We start from the raw sequence: 26,154 nt of genomic DNA, 5'->3' as shown, positions 1-26,154 counted from the left end.
GTAGCTTTTCCTTTGTTCTTATTTATTTACATCACTATGGACGTGTGGCTTTCTGCTTTATTCAGTGGATTATAATCATCAACATTAACTGATTTGATACTGAACTTGTTCCACATTTGGCCATTGGAATCTCCTTCTAGCTGGTTGCTGTGTCCTTTTTTTTTTGGAAAATATCTTTTATTTTCATTTTAAGTAATATTTTAAAATTTTCTTTTAATTACAATTAGACCTATGTCCTTTTTAATTTATTTTTTGTTCCTATGTCCTTTTGACATATGTGTATCATTCTTTTTTATTACATAGTTGTGTATTCATCATCATGATCATTTCTTAGAACATTTGCATCAATTCAGAAAGAGAAATAAAAAGAAAACAGTAAAAAAACATACATTCCATACCTCTTACCCCTCCTCCCTTTTATTGATCACTAGCATTTCAATCTACTAAATTTATTTTAACATTTGTTCCCCCTATTATTTATTTTTATTCCATATGTTTTACTCATGTGTCGATAAGGTAGATAAAAGGAGCATCAGACACAAGGTTTTCACAGTCACACAGCCACATTGTGAAAGCTGTGTCATTATACAATCATCTTCAAGAAACATGGCTACTGGAACATAGCTCTACATTTTCAGGCACTTCCCTCCAGCTTCTCCTTTACATCTTAACTAAACAAGTTGATATCTATTTAATGCGTAAGAATAACCTCCAGGATAACCTCTCGACTCTGGAATCTCACAGCCATTGAAACTTTATTTTGTCTAATTTCACTTTTCCCCCTTTCGGTTGAGAAGATTTTCTCAGTCCCTTGGTACTGAGTCCCAGCTCATTCTGTCCCACGTTGCAAGGAACGTCCACACACTCCTTGGAGTCATGTCCCACATAGAGAGGGGGAGGGCAGTAAGTTTGCTTATCATGTTGGCTGAGAGAGAGAGAGGCCACATCTGAGTAACAAAAGAGGTTCTCTTGGGGGTGATGCTTAGGCTTAGGCATAATTTTAAGTAGGCTTAGCCTATCCTTTGTGGGGTTCAGTTTCATATGAACAAATCCCAAGATTGGGGGCTCAGCTGATTAGAAAGCAATAAAATTTTAAGAGTAAATTTCACAGTGACCACCAACCAAGGGCTGACTCAGGTCTGGAAGATCCATCTTTGGACAGCTGTTTAATGGATTTCTGCCTGTGCATTCTGTCACATTTTTCATTTTAATGATAACTTGATGGGCATGTTAGGAGATTTTAACGTGTCAAAAAGAAGTGGGCTGTTAGAATGTCCACCTTCCAAGCGGGCATTGAGACCCAGGTTCAATTCCCGGACCATGCACAACAGAAAAGAAGTGGGCCACGGTGGCTCGGCAGGCAGAGTTCTTGCCTGTGATGCCTGAGACCCAGGTTCGATTCCCAGTGCCTGCACATGCAAAAAAAAAAAAAAGTATATTGAGCCTAAAATGAAGTTTTGGGGATGATGTTCATTTAGCAAAGTTTTGAGGACCCTGTTTGGGTTAGCCCTAGGCTGGGTAGTGATGATACAAAGATAGTGGGAAATAACTCTAGTCCATCAAGGAATTCTCAGTTTAATAGGAGAAACAATGAAATGAAATAAATTGTTTCCCAATCTCAAAAAACTCAGGTATGAATTGTATTAGTTTATGCACAGTTACTTTTTCTTTATTTGTGAGAATTCTGGTTGGCATGCACGTAAGCAGATATGAAGCCAGTGCTGCTGGCAACAAGTAGAGAAAGAGATGGTAAAGAGGAAACCTTAGGTCATAGAGTTCAAATCTTCATTAGTGGGAGAAGTACTGGAAGCTCAGCTGTGGAGTGAGATGGTAAAAGCAGCAGTCTGAGGGTCTGCTGGGAGCCTGGCTGTAGGCCCTGCAGGGATCTCAAGTGAGGACTTTAATTGTGGCCTCCTGACCTTTTGTCACTAGGGTGGAAGAACCAGGACATGCGAAGTGGTTTAAATTACTGTTACCTGAAAATTTGTACCCATTCATGAAGTCCTCTACTTAAGGGGATTTTTGGCAACAAAACCCTCAAATTGAGCTCCTTGTCTAGCCTGAAATGTTGGAGTAGAGAAAGAAGGACGATGGATTTTTTTATCCTTTCTTTGAGAGGATAAACAGGAGCTAGCAGGTAAAGACCCCAGAGAGCAATGTGGTTATGTGAAGAGTAGTGAGAAAGTCAGGAATGAATCAGTGACTAGATGGCCTCAGCTGCAGTTAAAAATTTATGAATTGAGGGAAGCGAATCTCTTTGAAGTAATTCTGATCTCTTGTTAGTGTTACACACTGAAATCTGATTTTATTAATGTTACTTTCTCTGGAGGATAAGTTTTAATTTACTAACCATTGTTTTTCTCTCTAAAGAAAAGGGCTGTTCTTACGAACTTGAATGGTCACACTGCTCGAGTCAATTGTCTACAGTGGATTTGTAAACAGGATGGTTGTAAGTATCCTTTTGATTATTAATGCTGATCTCAGTTGTTTCCGATAAAGTACAACTATCCATTTTTCTTAGATCACTGCTCTTAATTTAGCATTAGTTTATCTGATGTTATGCAATTAGAATGTTCTGATGTTATGCAATTAGAATGTAGATCAGTAAAGAAAAGTCCCTGTTTATGCCCAATGAGATGTAAATTATTTTACTTTACAGAAATTTACTTTACAAAAGCCTGGATAACACAGCAGTGCTTAGGATGAAGATAGAGGCAGCCCTTGATTATTGCAAGACCCTCAGTGGCCACACCTTCACTTGATTGAAGGCCTCGAAGCTCTTGATGGAAATCCTATAAGCAGGGCCCCATGCTCAGGCCACAGCTGGGAATCAAGTCTCTTTCTACCATGGCCAAGCTACTGCTTTTTCTGGCAAGACATTGCATCTCTGTTGATCCCAGCTTGCACCTCAGTAATATCTGAAAAGTGAAATAATGCGTTAGATCAGGGAACCCTTAGGAATCTGTGAGTTCTAAGGGATAAAAATTATTTTCATAATACTAAGAAATTATTCATTATGTTCATTCTCATTTTATTATGACTGTACAGAGGAGTTTTCAAGAGAACACATTGATGTGTGATATTGACACATTAAATGCAGAATCGTAAAAATGAGCTGTGTTCTATTAAAGTCAGACATTAAAGAGATCTGCAGAAGTGTGGAATAGTCCCTCTTACTAATATTTTAAAATTTATGTATTAATTAAAAAAATTTAACAAACGAACTAAAACATCAGCATATATAATCAGTAATTCACAGTATCATCACTTAGTTGTATATTCATCATTTCTTAGAACATTTGGATCAATTCAGAAAAAGAAATAAAAAGACAACAGAAAAAGAAATAAAACGAAAACAGAAAAAAAAAAAAGATTGTGCATACCATGCTCCTTACCCCTCGCTTTCATTAGCATTTCATACTAAATTTTTTTTAACATTTGTTCCCCCTATTATTTATTTTTATTCCATATGTTCTACTTGTCTATTGACAAGGTAGATAGAAGGAGCATCAGGCACAAGGTTTTCACAATCACACTGTCACATTGTGAAAGCTGTATCATTATTCAGTCATCCTCAAGAAACATGGCTACTGGAACACAGCTCTACATTTTCAGGCAGTTCCCTCCAGCTTCTCCATTACATCTTGAATAACAAGGTGATATCTACTTAATGCGTAAGGATAACCTCCAGGATAACCTCTCAACTCTGTTTGGAATCCCTCAGCCATTGCCACTTTGTTTCATTTCAGTCTTCCCCCTTTTGGTCGAGAAGGTTTTCTCAATCCCTTGATGCTGAGTCCCAGCTTATTCTAGGATTTCTGTCCCACATTGCCAGGAAGGTTTACACCCCTGGTAGTCATGTCCCACATAGAGAGGGGGAAGGCTGTGAATTTGTTTGTTGTGTTGGCTGGGAGAGAGAGGCCACATCTGAGCAACAAAAGAGTTTCTCTTGGGGATGAGTCTTAGGCCTAATTTTAAGTAGGCTTAACCTCTCCTTTGCTGGGTTAAGTTTCATATGAACAAACCCCAGGATTGGGGGCTCATCCTATTGCTTTGATTGTCCCCACTATTTGTGAGAATATCAAGAATTCTCCACTTGGGGAAGTTGAATTTTCCCTGAAAGGGCTATTTTAAGTATGTATCTAATTTCAAAAATATGTATCATATATTTGATAGCAGAATTAACTATAACATATAAAGCATCCTTAAGTCTCAATAAGGTGAGACATATCTAATTTGTCAATATCTCGTATATCTTATTCTTGCCATAAATATTTAACCTGAACCTAAGCATGAGGAAGAAAATCACATAAATCCAAATTGAGGGACATTCCATAAGATAATTGGCCTGGACTGTCATTGTCACTAATAATGGAGTAGGGGACTGGAAAGCTATTCTAGATTAAATTAGATAGGAAGGAGAAGCTAAGCCCATTTATATTTATGTCTAAGACTCACTCCACCCCTCCCCAAGAACCTCTTTTGTTGCTTAGATGTGGCCTTTTTCTCCAAACCAACTTGGCAGGTGAACTTACTACCCTCCCCTCTATGTGGAATCTCCTGGCAATGTAGGGCAGGACTCCTGGAATGAGCCAGGACCCAGCATCATGGGATTGAGAAAGTTTTCTTGACCAAAAAGGGTAAGAGAAAAATGAGATAAAACGAAGTTTCAGTGCCTGAGAGATTTCAAACAGAGTCTAGAGGTTATCCTTGAGGTTATTCTTAAGCATTATGTAGATACCCCTTTTTAGTTTATGGTATATTGGAGTGGCTAGAGGGAAATACCTGAAACTGTTGAACTGTAGCCTTGATTCTTGAAAGTGATTGTGCAACTATATGGCTTTTACAGTGTGATTGTGAAAACCTTGTGTCTGATTCTCCTTTTATCCAGCATATGAATAAATGAGTAAAAAAATAAATAAAGAATGGGGAGGGGATAAGGGATAAAAAAAATTGGGTAGATTGAAATACTAGCGGTTAATGAAAGGGAGGAAGGGGTAAAGGGTATGAAATATATGGGTTTTTTTCTTTTTATTTTTCTGGATTGATGGAAATGTTCTAAAAATGATCATGATGGTGAACGCACAACTATGTGATGATATTGAGCCATTGACTGTATACTTTGGATGGACTGAATGTATATGAAGATATCTCAGTAAAAATATTTAAAAATAATTAAAAAAAAATGACAGCCAAATGCCATAATATGCAGTCTTTGATTAGATTCTGGATCTTAAAAAAAAAAGTTGAAGACATTATTGAGTCAATTGGGTAAATTGTAATAAGAATTGTACTGTATATTACAATTTTTGAATGCAGTAATTGAATAGCGGTGATGAAGGAGAATGTCCCACGTGATGGTATAGTATTTGATATTCAATTCAAATTTTTTTTTTTTTTTTTTTTTTTGCATGGGCAGGCACCGGGAACCGAACCCCGGTCTCCGGCAACTATTCAATTCAATTTTAAATGGGTTGGCAGATTTTCCAAAATCCATTGGCTTGGAAAAAATATTTGTGTAGACCTGTAAAGATAGAGCAAGATATTAAGCAAATATGGTAAAATGTCAACAGCTGGTGAATCTAGGTAAAGGGTGTTTGGCTTTCTTAAAACTTTATGTAACTGAAATTTTTTCAAAATGACTGAATGATGAGGAAAAATAAAAGAAAAATATTTAAGGATATATACTATTTTTCAGCTTCTTCTACTGAATTAGTTTCTGGAGGGTCTGATAATCAAGTGATTCACTGGGAAATAGAGAATAATCAGGTAGGTGGACATATTTATATAGTTATAAGAAATGACTTGTATCTGCTTTATTTTCATTTGCATTTTTTCTCATTTCTGCTGTTTTTCCTTGATGCCATTCCCTTATTCTTGCTTCTTAGTAACTCAGCTACTGTATCTTCTGAACTTCATAAGCCCTGTACTTATCTATTTAATATCTACACTGCTTTTCATATACCGTCAGTCATTTCTGTGAGTTTCCAGTCATTTTGGAATAATTTTCAAACTGTTCATACATGGGCTGTTTGTTCTTTCTGATTTCAGTGATAGAAAGAAATTAATATTGCTGTGCTGTTGCCATGTGAATATAGATTTATGCACTTTTCCCAACCTTTCACTTTGAATCTATGTTTATATTCTAAGATGTGTTTCCTGTAGACAGCATATAGAAGGATCCTGTCTTTTAATCCATTCTGCCAGTCTATGTCTTTTGATTGGGGAATTCAGACCATTAACATTTAGTGTTATTACTGTTTGGATAATATTTTCCTCTACCATTTTGCCTTTTGTATTATATCATGTCTGACTTTTCTTCTTTCTACACTCTTCTCCATACCTCTCTCTTCTGTCTTTTCATATCTGACTCTAGTGCTCCCTTTAGTATTTCTTGCAGAGCTGGTCTCTTGGTCACAAATTCTCTCAGTGACTTTTTGTCTGAGAATGTTTTAATTTCTCCCTCATTTTTGAAGGACAATTTTGCTGGATATAGGAGTCTTGGTTGGCAGTTTTTCTCTTTTAGTAGTTTAAATATATCATCCCACTGTCTTCTAGCTTCCATGGTTTCTGCTGAGAAATCTACACATAGTCTTAATTGGGTTTCCCTTGTATGTGATGGATTGTTTTTCTCTTGCTACTTTCAAGATCCTCTCTTTCTCTTTGACCTCTGACATTCTAACTAGTAAGTGTCTTGGAGAACGCCTATTTGGGTCTGTTCTCTTTGGGGTGCGCTGCACTTCTTGGATCTGTAATTTTAGGTCTTTCATAAGAGTTGGGAAATTTTCAGTGATAATTTCTTCCATTAGTTTTTCTCCTCCTTTTCCCTTCTCTTCTCCTTCTGGGATACCCACAACACGTATATTTGTACAGTTCAAATTGTCCTTCAGTTCCTTGATCCCCTGTTCAGATTTTTCCATTCTTTTCCCGATAGTTTCTGTTTCTTTTTGGAATTCAGATGTTCCATCCTCCAAATCACTAATTCTACCTTCTGTCTCTTTAAATCTATCATTGTAGGTATCCATTGTTTTTTCCATCTTTTCTACTTTATCCTTCACTTCCATAAGTTCTGTGATTTGTTTTTTCAGTTTTTCTATTTCTTCTTTTTGTTTAGCCCATGTCTTCTTCATGTCCTCCCTTAATTTATTGATTTTGTTTTTGAAGAGGTTTTCCATTTCTGTTCATATATTCAGCATTAGTTGTCTCAGCTCTTGTATCTCATTTGAACTATTGGTTTGTTCTTTTGACTGGGCCATATTTTCAATTTTCTGAGCGTGATCCGTTATCTTCTGCTGGCGTCTGGGCATATAGTCAGATTTCCCTGGGTGTTGGACCCAACAGGTTGAAAGATCTTTCTGTGAAATCTCTGGGTTCTGTTTTTCTTATCCTGCCCAGTAGGTGGCGCTCGTGGCACATGTTTGTCTGCGGGTCCCACCAGTAAAAGGTGCTGTGGGTCCTTTAACTTTGGAAAACTCTCGCCCTGGGGGAGGTTCGCCAGCCAAAGCGGCTTGGAAGAGTGCCAGCTGGCCCGGGGATCCGAACGCGGGGACGGTCGCCGGCCGCCGCAGCCCAGGAGAGCGCCTGTCTGAATCTCCTAGTCGGCCCAGGGCACTAAGCGTGGCGGGAGGGCGCCAGCCGCCGCGGCCCGGGAGAGTGCACCATTCCCAGCCGGACCGGGAAGTCACGTGATTGGAAGGGACCCCGGTCACCGTTCTCCGCGGTCTGGGGATCTCTGATCAAATTCTCCCAGTTGGTTGGGGGGCCGCGCGTGGGGCGGGTGCCAGCCGCCGCGGCTTGAGGGGACCGCCTGTCCAATTGTCCCACCTGGCCCGGGAAGGAGGAAGGGAGGGACTCCGGCCGCTTGCCACCCCGGCCCAGGGAAGCCTGCGCCCCTCGGCGATCTCACTGGAGCGGGTTCTCTCAGCCAGTCAGCCGTTCCAGGATGGGGTACGCTGTCTTTTTTATCTTTGTCGTGGCTCCGGGAGCTGTTCTGTATCGTTTCTACTCCTCTAGTAGCTGTTCTGGAGGAGGAACTAAGATCCGCGCGTCTTACTAAGCCACCATCTTCTCCGGAAGCCGATTTATGCACTTCTGAGTGATGGGGTAGTATGCAGTGCATGGTATGGGTAGACTTATGATGGTCATTTCTAGTTGTGACCAAAGGCTAAAAGTGAACGGTTAGTACATCAGGTATTTGAACATCTCTGTGCAGAAAATGTAGGTGAGGCAGAGTGCTTGCATTCATGAAATAATGTTTGTTGTTTTGAAAGCAAAATGTATTTGAATAACTAAAGTACAAGGGTAGTTCCATGGGTAAGTGCTCTGAACTGCTGTATCACAGCCAGATTGTAGAGGGAGTTAAGAGATTCAAGAGGTGGCCTCTGAGTTGAACTTAAAATGCAGAATGGTTTCCTTGGGAGGAATCAGAGGAGCAGGGATTCCAGGTAGAAAAAAATGACATGAATAAAAGCTCAAGGAGAAAGAAGACTGTCTGCTTCAGGAATTATGGATATCCTGTTTAATAGAACCTTAATGTCTTTAAAGCAGGGCTTTCTAATGTTTTTCAGAGGATTATTTATTTCTCTTGAAATTCCGTGAAAAAGAAATATGTGGACAACCAAGTTTGGAAACAGTGCATATTATATACCTACCCCTCTTAGAGAATCACAACGCACATGAGTATAGTGAAGCCTCTGAAAAGTTGTGATGTGGAGGAACCTACTTAACCTTTGCTAGCCTTTCCCAAATGTATTTCATGTTTGAACAGTTTTTTTCCTTTAAAATCTGTTGTCAAAATAAAAAAACAAAAAATCCAAAATAAAATCTATTGGCTGGCATTACTTTGCAGTGTAAATAATACAGTTTGGGAAATGTTACTAGATAATACAGGGGTAATAATAATATTAGAGAAGTAGAATAAGCTGAGATTGTCTGGGAATTTGAATGCTAGCTTTAAGAGTTTGTTCTTTACTAGCAGGCATTTAGGAGTCATTGATTTCTAAGCTGAGGAGTATGAATATCAAAAGAAGATTAATCTGGCAACAGTATGCCAAATTGGAATAGGAAAAAATATGAAAGAAAGGATGAGGCACATTTTTTTTAAATTAATCAGTTTATTTTTAAAACATGACATACAAACATGAACATTCTTACCATATAATCATTCCATTCTTGATATATAATCCATAACTCACAATAGATCACATAATTGTATATTCATCATCATGATAATTTCTCACATTTGCATCATTTCAGAAAAAGAAATACAAAGAAAAAAGAAAAAAATTCATACATATCATAGCCCTTATCCCTCCCTTCCATTGATCACTAGCATTTCAGTCTACTAAATTTACTTTAATATTTGTTTCCCCTATTATTTATTTATTTTTAATCCATATGTTTTACTTATCTGTCTTACTTATCTGTCCATACCGTAGATAAAAGGAGCATCAGACACAAGGTTTTCACAATCACACAGTCACATTGCGAAAGCTATATCATTATACAATCATCTTCAAGAAACATGGCTACTGGAACACAGCTCTACATTTTCAGGCACTTCCCTCCAGCCTCTCCATTATACCTTAACTAAAAAGGTGATATCGATATAATACGTAAGAATAACCTCCAGGATAACATCTCGACTCTGAAATCTCTCAGCCATTGACACTTTATTTTGTCTCATTTCTCTCTCCCCCCTTTTGGTCAAGAAAGTTTTCTCAGTCCCTTGATGCTGAATCCCAGCTTATTCTAGGATTTCTGTCCCACATTGCCAGGAAGGTTTACACCCCTGGGAGTCATGTCCCAGGTAGACAGGGGGAGGGCAGTGAGTTTGCTTGTTGTATTGGCTGAGAGAGAGAGAGGCCACATCTGAGCCACAAAAGAGGTTCTCTGAGGGTGACTCTTAGGCCTAATTTTAAGTAGGCTTAGCTATCCCTTGTGGGGATAAGTTTCATATGAACAACCCCCCAGATTGAGGGCTTGGCCTATTGGCTTTGGTTGTCCCCACTGCTTATGAGTATATCAGGAATTCTCTACATGGAAAAATTGAATTTTCCCCCTTTCTCGCCATTTCCCCAAGGGGACTTTGTAAGTCCCCCCTTTTTTTTCCTTTTGTACCAAATAAACATTTTTTGCTTTAGTCTCACACATAAGTTTTTAAAATATTAATTACCATCTGTTTTCAACACCATGCAGTTTTGACGTTCCTTTGTTCTTCCTCATGCAAAAACATTTTTAAATTTGTGCATTTAGTCACTATCATTATATACTCTAGGCATTCCTAGATTATACCATCTCTGTCTTTATTGCCTGTCTTTCCTTCTTATTTCATTTGTGCCTCCAACCCTCCTCCCTCTATCATTCTCACATTCAGCTTCATTCAGTGTACTAACATTATATTGCAGTTAGGTAGTATTGTGCTCTCCATTTCTGAATTTTTACAGTCAGTCCTGTTGCACAGTCTGTATCCCTTCAGTTCCAGTTACCCAATATCTACCGTATTTCTGTCTCCTGATGGTCTCTGTTCTTAATTGAAATTCTCCAAGTTGATTCACTAATGTTAGTTCATGCCAGTGAGACCATACAGTATTTGTCCTTTTGTTTCTGGCTGATCTCACTCAGCATAATGCCCTTAAGGTCCATCCATGTTGTTACATACTTCATAACCTTATTCTGTCTTACAGCTGCATAAAATTCCATCATATGTGTATACCACAGCTTGTTTAACCACTTGTCTGTTGATGGACATTTGGGCTGTTTCCATCTCTTGTTAATTGTAAATAATGCTGCTATAAACATTGGTGTGCAAATGTCCGTTTGTGTCCCTGCCCTCATGTCCTTTGAATAAATACCTAGCATTGGTATTGCAGGATCATATGGCAGTTCTATACTTAGCTTCCTGATGAGCCACCAAACTGCCTTCCACAGCAGTTGTACCATTTGACATTCCCACCAATTGTGGATAAGTGTGCCTCTTTCTCCACGTCCTTTCCAGCACTTGTTGTTTTCTGTTTTATTGATAATAGCCATTGTGGTGGGTGTGAGATGATATCTCATTGTGGTTTTGATTTGCATTTCCCTAATAGCCAGAGAAGTTGAGCATTTTTTCATGTGCTTTTTAGCCAATTGTATTTTCTCTTCTGAGAAGTGTCTGTTCATGTCTTTTGCCCATTTTGTAATTGGGGTGTCTGTCTTTTTGTTGTTGAGTTGAACATTCTCTTTATATGTTCTGGATACTAGACCTTTATCTGATATATCATTTCCAAATATTGTGTCCCATTGTGTAGGCTGTCTTTTTACTTTCTTGATGAAGTTCTTTGATTCACAAAGGTGTTTACTTTTGAGGAGTTCCTGTTTATTTCTTTCTTTCTTCAGTGCTTGTGCTTTGGGTGTAAGATCTAGGAAACCACCTCCTATTAGAAGATTTGTAAGATATTTCCCTACATTTTCTTCTGAAAATTTTATGGTATTAGATCTAATGTTTAGGTCTTTGATCCATTTTGAGTTAATTTTTTGTATAGGGTATGAGATATGGATACTTTGGGATACTCTTTCATTCTTTTGCATGTGGATATCCAGTTCTCTAGACATCTTTTATTGAGGAGACCATTCTGTCCCAGGTGAGTTGGCTTCACTGCCTTATCAAAGATCAATTGTCCATAGATGAGAGGGACTATATCTGAACACTCTTATTTGATTCCATTGGTTAGTATATATGTTTATGCCAGTAGCATGCTGTTTTGACCACTGTAGCTTCATAATACACCTTAAAGTCAGGTAGTGTGAGACCTCTGACTTCATTTTTCTTTCTCAGAATATTTTTAGCTATTCGGGGCACCCTGCCCTTCCATATAAATTTGGTTATTGGTTTTTCTGATGGTTCTGCGTGGACTTGCAGCCGGTCCAACCTGTCCAGACTGGTGTATGCTGTGTGTCCGGTCACTGACGTGGCCCCAGCAGTTGTTCTGTACTGTTCTTGGCTATTTACTAGCTGCTCTGGAGGACTAACTAAATCCCACTCCTCACTAAGCCGCCATCTTGGTCTGAGGTACATATTTGAAGAAAAAATGACTTTGACATTGACTAGATAGTTTTCAAAGGGGAGGAGAGCTGGTGAGTAATCAAAAGACAGTGGAAGTCTGGCTTACAACCATGGAAGAAGAGAATAGAGAAAGAGACAAGTCTTACTTTCTCAGGATGAGTAAGAGGAAAGATGTAGAACTCAGTTGTAGACATGTTGTTTGTATTCCTGCCAGATACCCAGACTTGTCCTCAGAAAAAGAGGACAGGCTTGGAGGTAGGATTTTGCAGTCACCTAGACCTATGGGAGTGTAGGTGCACCAAATGGAAGTATAGAGAACTTGACTTCCCTTTGGCTGATCTTGCAGAAGAATCCAGAAAGAGAAGTATTTGACCTCTCATTTTTGAAGCCTTGAGGTGAGACTGGGGAGACTTCCTCAGTGCTGTCCCAAGCTTCTGTCAGTAGAGAGGACTGCAGACCAAGAAAATGACTGATGGGCAGAGGGTCAGATAGCCACCGTAGATAGGGTGGTGTCAAGGGAGAAACCACAAGGGCCAGACAGGAGAAGAAAAGAAGACTGAAAGGCATAAAAAAAAGGATGAAAGAAATAAGGATTTAGGGGAAGGGGCCACACATTAAGCTCCTTAAGGGCTTATAAGTTCTTTCCCACACTTAGACATTTCTTTGTAGACAGGTGCTCAGAACACCTTGATTTCTGATAAAAGCAAATGGGATCTACACTGGTATAATGAGAGGTTTGGGTCTTTGAACAGTGAGCATTACTGTTTAAAAAGTTGGTGAACCTGAGACTTTTGTTTTGTGTTTTTTTTTTTTTTATTCTCTAATGGTTGCAATATTACCCTGCTTGAAGATGTGAAATGAATATTTTTGATAGATTTAACGTTTTAGGGGAAAATGATACAGATTCATGTAAAAATATAAATACAGAAAAATATGAAGAAAAATTATAGAAAATATCAACAGTTGACAATATGGTGAACATCATTCCAGAGTTCTAGTTAAAAGTATCTATGATTATGCATAAAAGAAATTATACCGTACATGGTTTTTTCCTAATGTTTTTTTCTAAGAAGCCAAAGATTAATTTTTAAAGGAAATTGCTGTGTTGACCCTTAAAAGTAAGTATTTTGCCTTCCTGAATGTTTCAGAGTTCTGCCATGTAGTTGCGAAAACAACTAAGGAGACATTTAAGGTACACCTCTATTACAACAGACTATAATTTACAAAAGATTCCTCTTAAGGGAAATCTCACACACATGAAACTCTAAAAAATGGACCCAAAATAGAGGTAGAAATGATGCCACAGGGAATAATCTTACATTGGCAAGCAGAGTTAACAAGCAAATGGGATTTCCCATTTCTGTTTGCCATTTTTCTAAGACGAAAATGGCAGCTCATCATTTTGCAACTGTGATTTTTAGTCCCTGATGTAGGCAGGTATGAGGAGTGGATTCTAAAAGGACTAGTCACAATTTCGATGGGGAACAGAGTGTCTATATAGTCTCAAAGTATACTTTCATGTGTTACTTATTACCAAAAAAAAATGTTAACTTCACAGTGAAGAAACCTGGCAGACACCACCATCTTGACAAGGGTATCAAGGTTAGCTTCACTAAAAACGGAACAATCATGTGTCTCCTAATTTGATTCCTTTTTAATGCAGTTTTATTGAAATATATTCACATGCCACATAATCGCCCAAAGTATACAATCAGTGGTTCACAGTATCATCATATAGTTGGGCATTCATCACCACTATCAATTTTAGAATATTTTCATTACTCAAAAAAAAATTTAAAAAGAACACCCAAAATATCCCATACCCTTATAACCCCCTATTGTTTATTTGTTTTTTGGTCTTTATTTTTTTACTCATCTGCCCATGAATAAAGGGAGTGTCAGTCACAAGAGTTTCAGAATCCCATGGTCACACTGTAAAAGCTATATAGTTAGACAATCATGAAAAATCAAAGCTACTGGATTATAGTTAACTGTTTCAGGTATTTCCTTCAAGCTAGTCTAATACACTACAAACGAAAAAATCTATACAATACACAAGAATTACCTCTGGAATGACCTCTTGACTCTATTTTAAACCTCTTAGCCACTGAAACTTTGTTTTGTTTCATTTCTTTTCCCCCTTTTGGTCAAAAGGCTTTCTGGGAGTCTTGTCGCACATTGCCAGGGAGATTTACACCCTTGGGAGTCATGTCCCACTTAGGAGGAAGGAAGGTGAGCAGAGCAGTTTTAGAGAGAGATGCCACATCTCAGCAACAAAAGAGGTTCTCTGGGGTGACTCTTAGGTATAATCATAAATGGACTTAACTTCTCCTTCATGGGAATTAAATTTCATAAGGGCAAGCCCTAAGATCGAGAGCTTGGCTAATTAAATTGATAGACCCTAATGCTTGCAAGAATATAAGGAATTCCTCAGGTGGGGAAGTTTAATATTTCCACATTTTTCCCCAGCCCTTCAAGGGGACTTTGCAAATACTTTTTTATTTTCTGCCCAAATTGCTCTGGGGTTGTATTAGTTAGGGTTCTCTAGAGAAACAGAATCAACAGGGAACACTTGCAAATATAAAATTTATGAAAGTGTCTCACGTGACCGTAGGAACGCAGAGTCCAAAATCCACAGGGCAGGCTGCGAAGCCAATGACTCCAGTGGATGGCCTGGATGAACGCCACAGGAGAGGCTCACCAGCCAAAGCAGGAATGGAACCTGTCTCCTCTGAGTCCTCCTTAAAAGGCTTCCCATGATTGGATTTAACATCACTAATTGCAGAAGACACTCCCCTTTGGCTGATTACAAATGGAATCAGCTGTGGATATAGCTGATGTGATCATGACCTAATCCTATGAAATGTCCTCATTGCAACAGACAGGCCAGCGCTTGCCCAATCAGATGAACAGGTACCACAACTTGGCCAATTTGACACCTGTCCCTAACCATGACAGTCCACCCCTTGTCAACTTGGCACATATATATATATATATATATATATCACCTTAGACCATACTTAATTTCCAAATGAAAACAAATAAGCACACATTTTTTCTTTTACCTGACAATACTCAACTGTCCTGCATATAACTGGAAACACATTAAATCTCTCCAGAATAGCGTGCAAATCCTTGGGCAACATTCATTCTTAAACTTGATATCTTACAACTCGAATAGTATAACACAAACAAAACAGCATTACAGTCCTCATTTCTGTAACTGATCACGTGGTCGAAGTTCATATTTATCACTACCTTCTTCCACTACCCATTCCATGTTCCCTTTCCCCTCAGCAAGCACTTCAGCTGGTCGTGGTTCTTTGCCTGGTGGGGTGACCCAAACCTTCATTCCTGAAGTCTCAGAACCATTAGTGGTCCTGCCTGGATTGTGTTGTTGCAGTTTTCCATTGATTTTAATCACAGGGCATGGTAGTACTAATAGACGCCCCAGGGGATCTCCTATATTCCAAGAAAACTCTTCTTTACCTCCATTATGTAGTTGCAGTCCTACTTCCTTCTGATAGTCAGGGTCAGTTACCCCAGACAATAATGTAATTCCCTTCTTGGTGTGTTGATCCAGAGGCATAAGTAGCCCAAAGTGGCCAGGTGGCAATCTTAACTTCCAGTTCAGTGGTATCACTGTTGTTCTCCTGGAGAAAGCACACCCCGTTTTGGAACTAAAACCTGTAGACCAGCAGAACTCAGGGTAGCAGGGACAGGAAGCAAAAATTTTCCTAGTGGATCACTAGGAGTAATAGTGAGTGGCACCACACCCATTTCCACCCCTTGGTTCCTGGACCCATGGATCCTGGCTATGGGAGAAACAGCACCATACAGCGGACGCTGATTCAGAGCATACACAGCTTCCTGGAGAACATTACCCCAGCCTTTCAAGTTTTTGCCACCTAGTTGGCACCGTAATTGAGTTTTCAAAAGGCCATTCCACCGTTCTATCAATCCAGCTGCTTCTGGATGATGGGGAACATGGTAAGACCAGAGAATTCCATGAGCATGTGCCCATTCCTGCACTTCATTTGCTGTGAAGTGTGTTCCTTGATCTGAAGCAATGCTATGTGGAATACCATGACGATGGATAAGGCATTCTGTAAGCCCACGGATAGTAGTTTTGGCAGAAGCACTGCGTGCAGGGAAAGCAAACCCATATCCAGAGTATGTGTCTATTCCAGTTAGAACAAATCGCTGCCCCTTCCATGAAGGGAATGGTCCAGTGTAATCAACCTGCCACCATGTAGCTGGCTGGTCACCTCGGGGAATGGTGCCATATCGGGGGCTGAGTGTGGGTCTCTGCTGCTGGCAGATTGGGCACTCAGCAGTGGCTGTAGCCAGGTCAGCCTTGGTGAGTGGAAGTCCATGTTGCTGAGCCCATGCATAACCTCCATCCCTACCACCATGACCACTTTGTTCATGAGCCCATTGGGCAATAACAGGAGTTGCTGGGGAAAGAGGCTGACTGGTATCCGTAGAACGGGTCATCTTATCCACTTGATTATTAAAATCTTCCTCTGCTGAAGTCACCCTCTGGTGTGCATTCCCATGGGACACAAATATCTTCATGTTTTTAGCCCACTCAGAAAGGTCTATCCACATACTTCTTCCCCAGACCTCTTTGTCACCAATTTTCCAATTATGGTCTTTCCAAGTCCCTGACCATCCAGCCAAACCATTAGCAACAGCCCATGAGTCAGTATACAAATGTACCTCTGGCCAGTTTTCCTTCCAAGCAAAATGAACAACCAGGTGCACTGCTCGAAGTTCTGCCCACTGGGAGGATTTCCCCTCACCACTGTCCTTCAAGGACACCCCAGAAAGGGGTTGTAATGCTGCAGCTGTCCTCTTTCGGGTGGTACCTGCATATCGTGCTGAACCATCTGTAAACCAGGCCCGAGTTTTCTCTTCCTCAGTCGGTTCACTGTAAGGAACTCCCCAAGAGGCCATAGCTCTGGTCTGGGAAAGAGAAGGTAATGTGGCAGCAGGAGCGGAAACCATGGGCATTTGTGCCACTTCTTCATGTAACTTACTTGTGCCTTCAGGACCTGCTCTGGCTCTATCTCGTATATACCATTTCCACTTTACAATAGAGTGCTGCTGTGCACGCCCAACTTTATGGCTTGGTGGGTCAGACAACACCCAACTCATGATAGGCAACTCAGGTCTCATGGTAACTTGGTGGCCCATGGTTAAGCGTTCAGTCTCTACTAAGGCCCAGTAGCAGGTCAAAAGCTGTTTCTCAAAAGCAGAGTAGTTATCTGCAGCAGATGGTAAGGCTTTGCTCCAAAATCCTAAGGGTCTGCGTTGTGATTCTCCTATAGGGGCCTGCCAAAGGCTCCAGACAGCATCTCTATTTGCCACTGACACTTCCAGCACCATTGGATCTGCTGGATCATACGGCCCAAGTGGCAGAGCAGCTTGCACAGCAGCCTGGACCTGTCGCAGAGCCTCCTCTTGTTCAGGTCCCCACTGAAAATTAGCAGCTTTTCTGGTCACTCGATAAATGGGCCAGAGTAGCACACCCAAATGAGGAATATGTTGTCGCCAAAATCCAAAAAGACCAACTAGGCGTTGTGCCTCTATTTTGGTTGTGGGAAGGGCCAGATGCAGCAACTTATCCTTCACCTTAGAAGGGATATCTCGACATGCCCCACACCACTGGACACCTAGAAATTTTACTGAGGTGGAAGGCCCCTGTATTTTTGTTGGATTTATCTCCCATCCTCTGACACGCAAATGCCTTACCAGTAAATCTAGAGTAGTTGCTACTTCTTGTTCACTAGGTCCAATCAACATGATATCATCAATATAATGGACCAGTGTGATGTCTTGTGGGAGGGAGAAACGATCAAGGTCTCTGCGAACAAGATTATGACATAGGGCTGGAGAGTTGATATACCCCTGAAGTAGGACAGTGAAAGTATATTGCTGACCTTGCCAGCTGAAAGCAAACTGTTTCTGGTGGTCCTTACTAATAGCTATTGAGAAAAAAGCATTTGCCAGATCAATAGCTGCATACCAGGTACCAGGGGATGTATTGATTTGCTCAAGCAATGATACCACATCTGGAACAGCAGCTGCAATTGGAGTTACCACCTGGTTGAGTTTACGATAATCCACTGTCATTCTCCAAGACCCATCTGTTTTCTGCACAGGCCAGATAGGAGAGTTGAACGGGGATGTGGTGGGAATCACCACCCCTGCATCTTTCAAATCCTTAAGAGTGGCAGTAATCTCTGCAATCCCTCCAGGAATACGGTATTGCTTTTGATTTACTATTTTGCTTGGTAGGGGCAGTTCTAGTGGCTTCCACTTGGCCTTTCCCACCATAATAGCCCTCACTGCATGAGTTAGAGAACCAACGTGGGGATTCTGCCAGTTGCTCAGTATGTCTATGCCAATTATACATTCCGGAACTGGGGAAATAACTACAGGATGGGTCTGTGGGCCCACTGGACCCACTGTGAGACGGACCTGAGCTAAAACTCCATTGATCACCTGGCCTCCATAAGCCCCCACTCTGACTGGTGGTCCAGAGTGACGTTTTGGGTCCCCTGGAATTAATGTCACTTCTGAACCAGTGTCTAATAATCCCTGAAATATCTGATCATTTCCTTTTCCCCAATGCACAGTTACCCTGGTAAAAGGCTGTCGGTCTCCTTGGGGAAGACTTAGAGGAAGGTTAACAGTATAAATCTGTGGCAGTGTAACAGGTTTCTCCCCCATAGGGACCTGGCCTCCCCTTCATTCAAGGGGCTCAGGGTCTGTAAACTGTTTCAAGTCTGGAAATTGGTTAAGGGGCCGTGACTCTGTGTTTTTGTAATTCAGGTTAGACTTCTGTTCCCTTGACCTAGAACTCTTTTGTTTATACAGCTCCAACAAGAATTTAGTAGACTGCCCTTCTATTGTATTTCTAGGCACCCCATGATTTACTAGCCAATGCCACAAATCTCTGCGTGTCATATAATTTTGATGCCTCCTTTGAGTTTGTTGTCTATTATAATACCCACGTCTACCCTGTCTTTGGTGATTAAGTGCTGCCACCTGGCTTCTGCCAACTCGGGATCCTGTCATCCCCATTGTGTTTAAGGATTCCAGCTCAGTGACGGCAGTTCCTACAGTAATATCTGACCTACAGAGAAGTGCAACCACAGAGCTCTTGAGGGATGATGGTGCTAGTCTCACAAATTTATTTCTCACTGTTCTGGTAAAAGGTGCATCCTCTGGACATTCCTGGGGTGTAAGAGCAGGCTTTGCATGATAAATCCACTCTAACATCCCAATCTCTCTAAGCCTCTGGATCCCCTCATCTACATTATACCAGGGCAGTTCTGGCATTTCAACCTCAGGTAATGTTGGTCACCTTTTGATCCATGTTTCAACCAACCACCCAAACAAGCTGTTAACACCTTTTCTAACTGCTCTAGCTGTAACATTGAATGCAGAATCTCTGCTTAGTGGGCCCATATCAATAAATTCAGCCTGATCCAGCCTTATATTCCTCCCACCATTATCCCACACTCTTAAAATCCATTGCAACACATATTCTCCTGATTTCTGTCTATATAAATTGGAAAACTCACACGGTTCTTTTGGAGTATAACGTACCTCCTCGTGTGTGATACTTTGTACCTCACCTTTAGGGGCCTGTTGGGACTTTAGTCTAGTTATAGGTCTGGAAGAAATGAGGGGTGGTGGGGGTGGGTCATGAAAAGAATTAGAAATATCTTCCAAGCCATTTGCTTCAGGGCTTTCATTTGGGGTTTCATCTGGTGAAACAGGATTAATAACTCTAGGGCTAATCCCTTCAGGAGGAGGTTGGGTGGCCAATTCCTCAAGGCAGGCTGGAGGTGGGGCGGCTATGTCCTCAGGGCAGACTATTACAGGGTTATCTAAAGAAGGCTCAGCATGGTCTAGGGTTTCAACCTCACCCTCAACATCATTATCAATCCATATGTCACCATCCCATTTTTCAGGGTCCCACTCCTTTCCAATCAATGCCCTCACTTTAACGGCAGACACCATGCAAGACTGAGATTTCAGTTTACATTGTAAAGTTGCTACTCTAACAATAAGATTCTGCGTCTGATTTTCAGAGATCTCAAGTCTACGGCTACAGGAAATAAAATTTTCCTTCAGGATACTCATAGAAACCTCTACATCTTTCAGACGGCACTTAAGCTTCTTGTTTGAAGCCTTAAGCCCATCCCTTTCACCCTTTAATGTAGACAGTGTATCTAACAACAACCAACCAACATCTCTATAACTCTTATTTCTACAAAACTCTGTAAAGGTGTCAAAAACATTATCCCCCAGAGTCTGGCTTCGTACAAGCGAAGCATTAGGAGAATCGAATGATGATATTTTGACTATCTCCTTTGCCAACTCAGTCCATGGATTGGGAGTGTCATTCTGATTACGGGAATCAGAGTCCTTAGTGTCTCTGAGCCCAGTCAGAGTAGAAAACCATTCATAAAAACCCATTTTTAAGATTCTGTTCCTTAAGAACCACTCCTGGTACCAAGATGTATTAGTTAGGGTTCTCTAGAGAAACAGAATCAACAGGGAACACTTGCAAATATAAAATTTATGAAAGTGTCTCACGTGACCGTAGGAACGCAGAGTCCAAAATCCACAGGTCAGGCTGCAAAGCCGATGACTCCAATGGATGGCCTGGATGAACTCCACAGGAGAGGCTCACCAGCCAAAGCAGGAATGGAACCTGTCTCCTCTGAGTCCTCCTTAAAAGGCTTCCCATGATTGGATTTAGCATCACTAATTGTAGAAGACACTCCCCTTTGGCTGATTACAAATGGAATCAGCTGTGGATGTAGCTGACGTGATCATGACCTAATCCTATGAAATGTCCTCATTGCAACAGACAGGCCAGCACTTGCCCAATCAGATGAACAGGTACCACAACTTGGCCAAGGTGACACCTGTCCCCTACCATGACAGGGGTATATTGGGGTATTACATTAATATGCACAAAATAACAAGATCTCATTCCCTATTCAGGGTTCCATGTAATTATGTTGTTTGAATAAACTGAGCATACAGGTTAAATTAGGTAGTGTGCTGCAGAAAATATAAATTTTTATCAAATAAACATCTCTTCCTTTGTTTTCACATAGAATTTGAAATTTTAAAATACAGTCAGTATCATCCTTTACCCTGTATTCTGATTCACCTTAGTCCTACCCAAGTCCATTTCATTCATATCTGTAATTGAATATCTCTTTTTCAGTTTCTTTAACAGTTGCTGTACGGACTAATGCTGACTTTCAGAGCTACAGAACTCTACCTCTAAGTTTTAGGTGTCATAAAAATATCCAAAGTGATGTGATACATTTTGATAGTAGTATTACTGGCAAAATGTATATCCTGAATCTTTTCATGAACAAACATCAGAAGAGAGGTATTCTACAAAGCTAGCCTGTATGCTTCTAAACTGTATATGTCATGAAAGACAAAGTCTGAGAAACGCTTTCATATGTAAGGAGACTAGAGTCACATGCAACTAAATGTAATGAATACTACTCTGAGGACTTGTTTGCCCTCTCCTTGTTTGTTTAATATTAGTATGGACTAATGAATTATTTATTTTCCAGTAGGTTAAGATCCATTACTATCATTATTCATTTTGATGCTTATATTGTCCTAGATTTGATCAGTGGGAGGTATTTATTTTTACCTGTCTCTTTTGCACATTTGATAGAACTCCCATCATTGTTTGTAGACAGTTGGCATCAGTAGGGCCTGGGGGACATCTGATGTAAATTTTGAGCAGTACAGAGTATCAGATAATGTAAAAATAAAAACTGCAATTACATGGTTTTTGAGCTTATTTTTTTAATTCAGCAAGACCATGAATATCTTTCCGTGTAGAAAAAGACTTACTTTTTAATCTGTATTATCTTTTATATTGGCTGCAATGTATCTCTACTATAATTTATTTAATCAGTTCCATATTAAAAACATTTTAGGTTGATTGCAGTTTTTCACTGTTGTAAGTTGTATGTGATAAATATCCTTCTGTATGTATCTTTTATTATTACTTTTTATACTTGTGTTATTGTATCTCTTTATATATATTATCTAATATATTAGATGTGAGGTTGTTGTCTCACAACGTATGCACATTTTACATGTTAGTTAGAAAATCTGATTGAAAGATTGTACTTTTTAAAATATTCCTGTCAACTGAGAGTATTTATTTCTGGGTCAGGAGATTTAGTAGTTTCTTTAATCATGCCATTTCAATTAAGTAAGGGTAAAACTGGTAATTCCCTTTTTAATCATAAAATTTTTGTCTTTTCTGGTTCAGCTTTTAAAAGCAATCCATCTGCAAGGCCATGAAGGACCTGTTTATGCAGTGTGTGCTGTTTACCAAAGGAGGGCATCAGATGTCCCATTATATACACTGATAGTTTCTGCATCTTCCGATTCTACTGTTCGAATTTGGTCTAAAAAGGATTCTGAAGGTAGGTTTGAGGACAGATTATAATCCAGACAAATGAAGTAGTAATTATCAAAATGAATGACAACTAGAAGAGAATTCATATCATTTTTTCTCTTTCAAGCAGCTTTAAAATTGTTATAATTCTAAATTAAGTATTTGTTTCCTTTGCACTTTTTCAAAATTCCTGTATACCAAACTATTTGTTAATATAGTTTCCCTCCAAGTTTTTTTCATATAAGTTGTTTTGCTCAGTGTAACCTGGTTAAAAATTGACTACTTTAATTCACATGATTAATGGAGTTTGTGATTGTGGTGAGAAATCCCAATCTCACAGAGAGCTGTTAGGCTTTCTTTTTTGCCTGTCAGCTCAGGATTAATATATCATCTTCTGTTGACTCCTATAGCTATGGTGATGCTACAAACACCCCTGTGGATAAGCTCAGCATTAGTTGTTCATGATGTTTTTTATTTTTTAGTAACATGCCTTCAGACCTTGAACTTTGGAAATGGATTTGCTCTGGCTCTCTCCTTATGTTTTTTGCCTGATACTGATGGTGAGTGTCTTGCCAAGTATATATTACAAGTACAGAATATTTGTATATTTCCATATGACCGAATGAATATAAATGTTGCTGTAAAACAAGTTGAGATGTGGATAACATACTTTTATTCTCAGTTCTCAAATAATCTGAGGATAGTATATAAAGTTAAGGGAGGCTACTAGGAATTTTGGTAGCTGTTGAAAATTTAAATGACTTAATATACAATGTCAACTATATTGTGAATGTACATATTTGGGGAAGTTTTCTAATTCTTTAGAAAATGTGGCATACATTTTAAAAGAAAAAATGCTGAAGATGAACCATGTGAGTATTTTTCTCAAGCATTTTTTTCAAGATTTCCCTTCATATCCTGCATAGTGACCGTTTGCCTAAGACCACCTGTATTAGTTAGGGTTCTCTAGAGAAACTAAATCAACAGGGAACACTTGCAAATATAAAATTTATAAAACTGTCTCACATGACCGCAGGAATACAGAGTCCAAAATCCACAGGGCAGGCTGTGAAACCAACGACTCCGATGGAGGGTCTGGATGAACTCCACAGGAGAGGCTCACCAGCCGAAGCAGGAATGGAACCTGTCACCTCTGAATCCTCCTTTAAAGGCTTCCTGTGATTAGATTAAGCATCACTCACTGTAGAAGACACTCCCCTTTACCTGATTACAAATGAAATCAGCTGTGGATGCAGCTGACGCGATCATGAGCTACTCTATGAATGTCCTCATTGCAACAGACAGGCCCGCACTTACGCAACCAGACAAACAGGGACCACCACTTGGCCAAGTTTTCACATGTCCCTAACCGTGACACCACCTAAAATTTCCAAACAGAACAATTTCCCTTTTGCTATGAAAGCTCTCTGTATGTATCTTTAATCCCCCCCCCCACACACACACACACAAAGGAGATAGCTAATGCAAGTTCAGCAGTCTTTTTGCCTGTTCAATTACCTGAGGACCAGGGCTGGTTGGAGAGAGGTAGGGACTGGAAACCCTAACCTCTTGTTGCATTTTGCAGTTTTTTTTATTCCTCCATAGTTTCATTTTATGTTTCCACTTTATGTGAGGGCTACCTGGGAGGAAAAACTGTATGTGTCTGATTTCTTAACATAGCTGTTTCTTTCCTTTTGGTTGGCTTGGAGTGAGAAAATCTTTGTAAAACATACTTGGTAGCAAGGAATTTCTTTACTTAGATAAAGAGTCCCCTTTTTTATCTATATTCCAGAGTCTTTAGTGCTGTCCTTTGGTAATGTGAATTAGTTTTCTGTCTTGTTAAAGAAAACTGTTACACAGCTGTACCTTTCATAGCTTTTTTTTCTTTCATACCTTTTAAACCACATGTTTAATGCTGTTTTTATTTTGTCTTCTAATTCTTTTACAAATTTTGTTTTAGTATTGAATTTTCACACAAAAAATAAGTTCCTCAAAGTAACAGACATCTTATTATTCAGTTGAACTAATGACTTTCCACATTGATTTTCTGGCTGACACAGTAAAAATGTTCCTTATCTGTTCCTGAGCTTCTTTCTCTCTGCTCTTTCCATCATAAACCACAAATAATGGAGGAAATGACTGAGTTAATAGTCATTCTTTGCCAAGTAACCATGTCATAAGACATTTTAGTGTTCATTTTATTTCTAAAGATGTTTTTTGAGCACCTCCAATTATTTTTGCTCAATGGTGAAGGAAATAGAAATCAAAATACTTCACTTGGAATCCAGCATAGACAGTAGGTATTCATAACTTATGATGGAGTACTTACACTGGCACTTCTATTCTTTTCTTCCAGTACCAATATTAGCATGCGGCGATGATGACTGCAAAATTCACTTATTCGTTCAACAAGATAATCAGGTGATTATGTTCTGCTTAATTACTTGTCTTAATAGACACAGTTTCCAGATTATAAAGTCTTAAGTCTTTCTTAAACTAAAGTAAATACTCCAATAAGAGAATCTTTTGGCAGTCCTCTGATAGTTTTCTGCTCCCTCTTTGAAAGTAACTGCAGCCTTGGCCACCAGGCCCAAGTTCTTAGAGGGAAAAGGGTCATTAGGCAGGGAAGGAGAGGAGAAGGATGCCTTGGTAGTGTTTTTTCCCTTAAAATTTTTAAATGAAGTATAATGTATGTACGGCACAGTGCCCCGATTGTGTTTATTTGCTTTTCTGAGTTTAACCTACACTTTGAGAAAACTAGAGAAGGGAATCATTTGTTGCAAAAAGGAGGTTGGTTAACTCTAATCTTACTTATTTATTTAATAGTGGAGATATTTATTTCTTTGCATTCTATACGAAAGTTAAAAATGACTGAATGGGGCGGGCCACGGTGGCTCAGCAGGCAAGAATGCCAGAGGACCCGGGTTCGATTCTTGGTGCCTGCCCATGTGAAAAACAAAAAAAAAAGGAGTGACTCTCCAGCTATCCAACTTTTTCTATATTGTATTCATAGCATACGTTATTTTAGCTCATAAACATTTGAGGTTTACAGATACTATATTATTTACTTAGGGTTGCTTAGCTAGATCACAAAGTTTTTAATTCCCAATTGAGTGTTTTATCCTCTGTGTCATCCTCTGTACTCTCATTACAGAATTATGCATTTAGGCTGGCTAAGACCAAATGCAGTCAGTATTATAAATGAAAATATTAAATTCTTATGTCAAGTCCACTATTTTTATCTTACTAGTTTGAGAAAGTGCTTTATCTCCGTGGACATGAGGATTGGATAAGAGGAGTGGAATGGGCAGCCTTTGGTTTGTATGAAATTTTGCTAAAGCACATATGATAAGGACAAGTATATATATAACTTCCAAGAAAGCAGCAGCCTCTTTTGTTTTAATCTTAAATTTTATTTGCATGTTACATTTTTCTATTGTCCCAATTACTTATCTCTTCTGTTAACTACAGTTGAGGTGGTGGAGGGTAAAGAAAGCTAGTATTTATAACACTAGTTGACTATTCCCCATGCAGACATTATTGAAAAGTACTTTGAAGAATTGATTAGACTGTGTTTAAGAATACCATGTTATAAATATTTACTAGCATTGTTTATTGACATTGAAATTTCATTAAAAATTAA

At 39.5% G+C, this 26,154-nt stretch overlaps 1 protein-coding gene across 3 annotated transcripts in view; it reads left to right on the top strand.

Moving 5' to 3' along the window:
- The window catches only part of ELP2 (elongator acetyltransferase complex subunit 2), a 66,399-nt gene that overhangs the window by 1,915 nt on the left and 38,330 nt on the right, over positions 1-26,154 (top strand). For all 3 annotated transcript variants that reach the window (XR_013165173.1, XM_077135608.1, XM_077135606.1), the window contains exons 2-7: positions 2,371-2,449; positions 5,699-5,769; positions 22,383-22,539; positions 22,994-23,071; positions 24,868-24,932; positions 25,762-25,828. Coding sequence is in view for 2 of the 3 variants with exons in the window: in XM_077135608.1 (XP_076991723.1) it covers positions 2,371-2,449; positions 5,699-5,769; positions 22,383-22,539; positions 22,994-23,071; positions 24,868-24,932; positions 25,762-25,828 (517 nt within the window). In the remaining variant the exon portion in view is untranslated. The remainder of the gene's footprint in view (positions 1-2,370; positions 2,450-5,698; positions 5,770-22,382; positions 22,540-22,993; positions 23,072-24,867; positions 24,933-25,761; positions 25,829-26,154) is intronic.

Source organism: Tamandua tetradactyla, chromosome 18 (genome assembly GCF_023851605.1).
Source record: "Tamandua tetradactyla isolate mTamTet1 chromosome 18, mTamTet1.pri, whole genome shotgun sequence".
NCBI lineage: Eukaryota > Metazoa > Chordata > Mammalia > Pilosa > Myrmecophagidae > Tamandua > Tamandua tetradactyla.
This window is presented reverse-complemented; position numbering and strand designations above follow the sequence as displayed.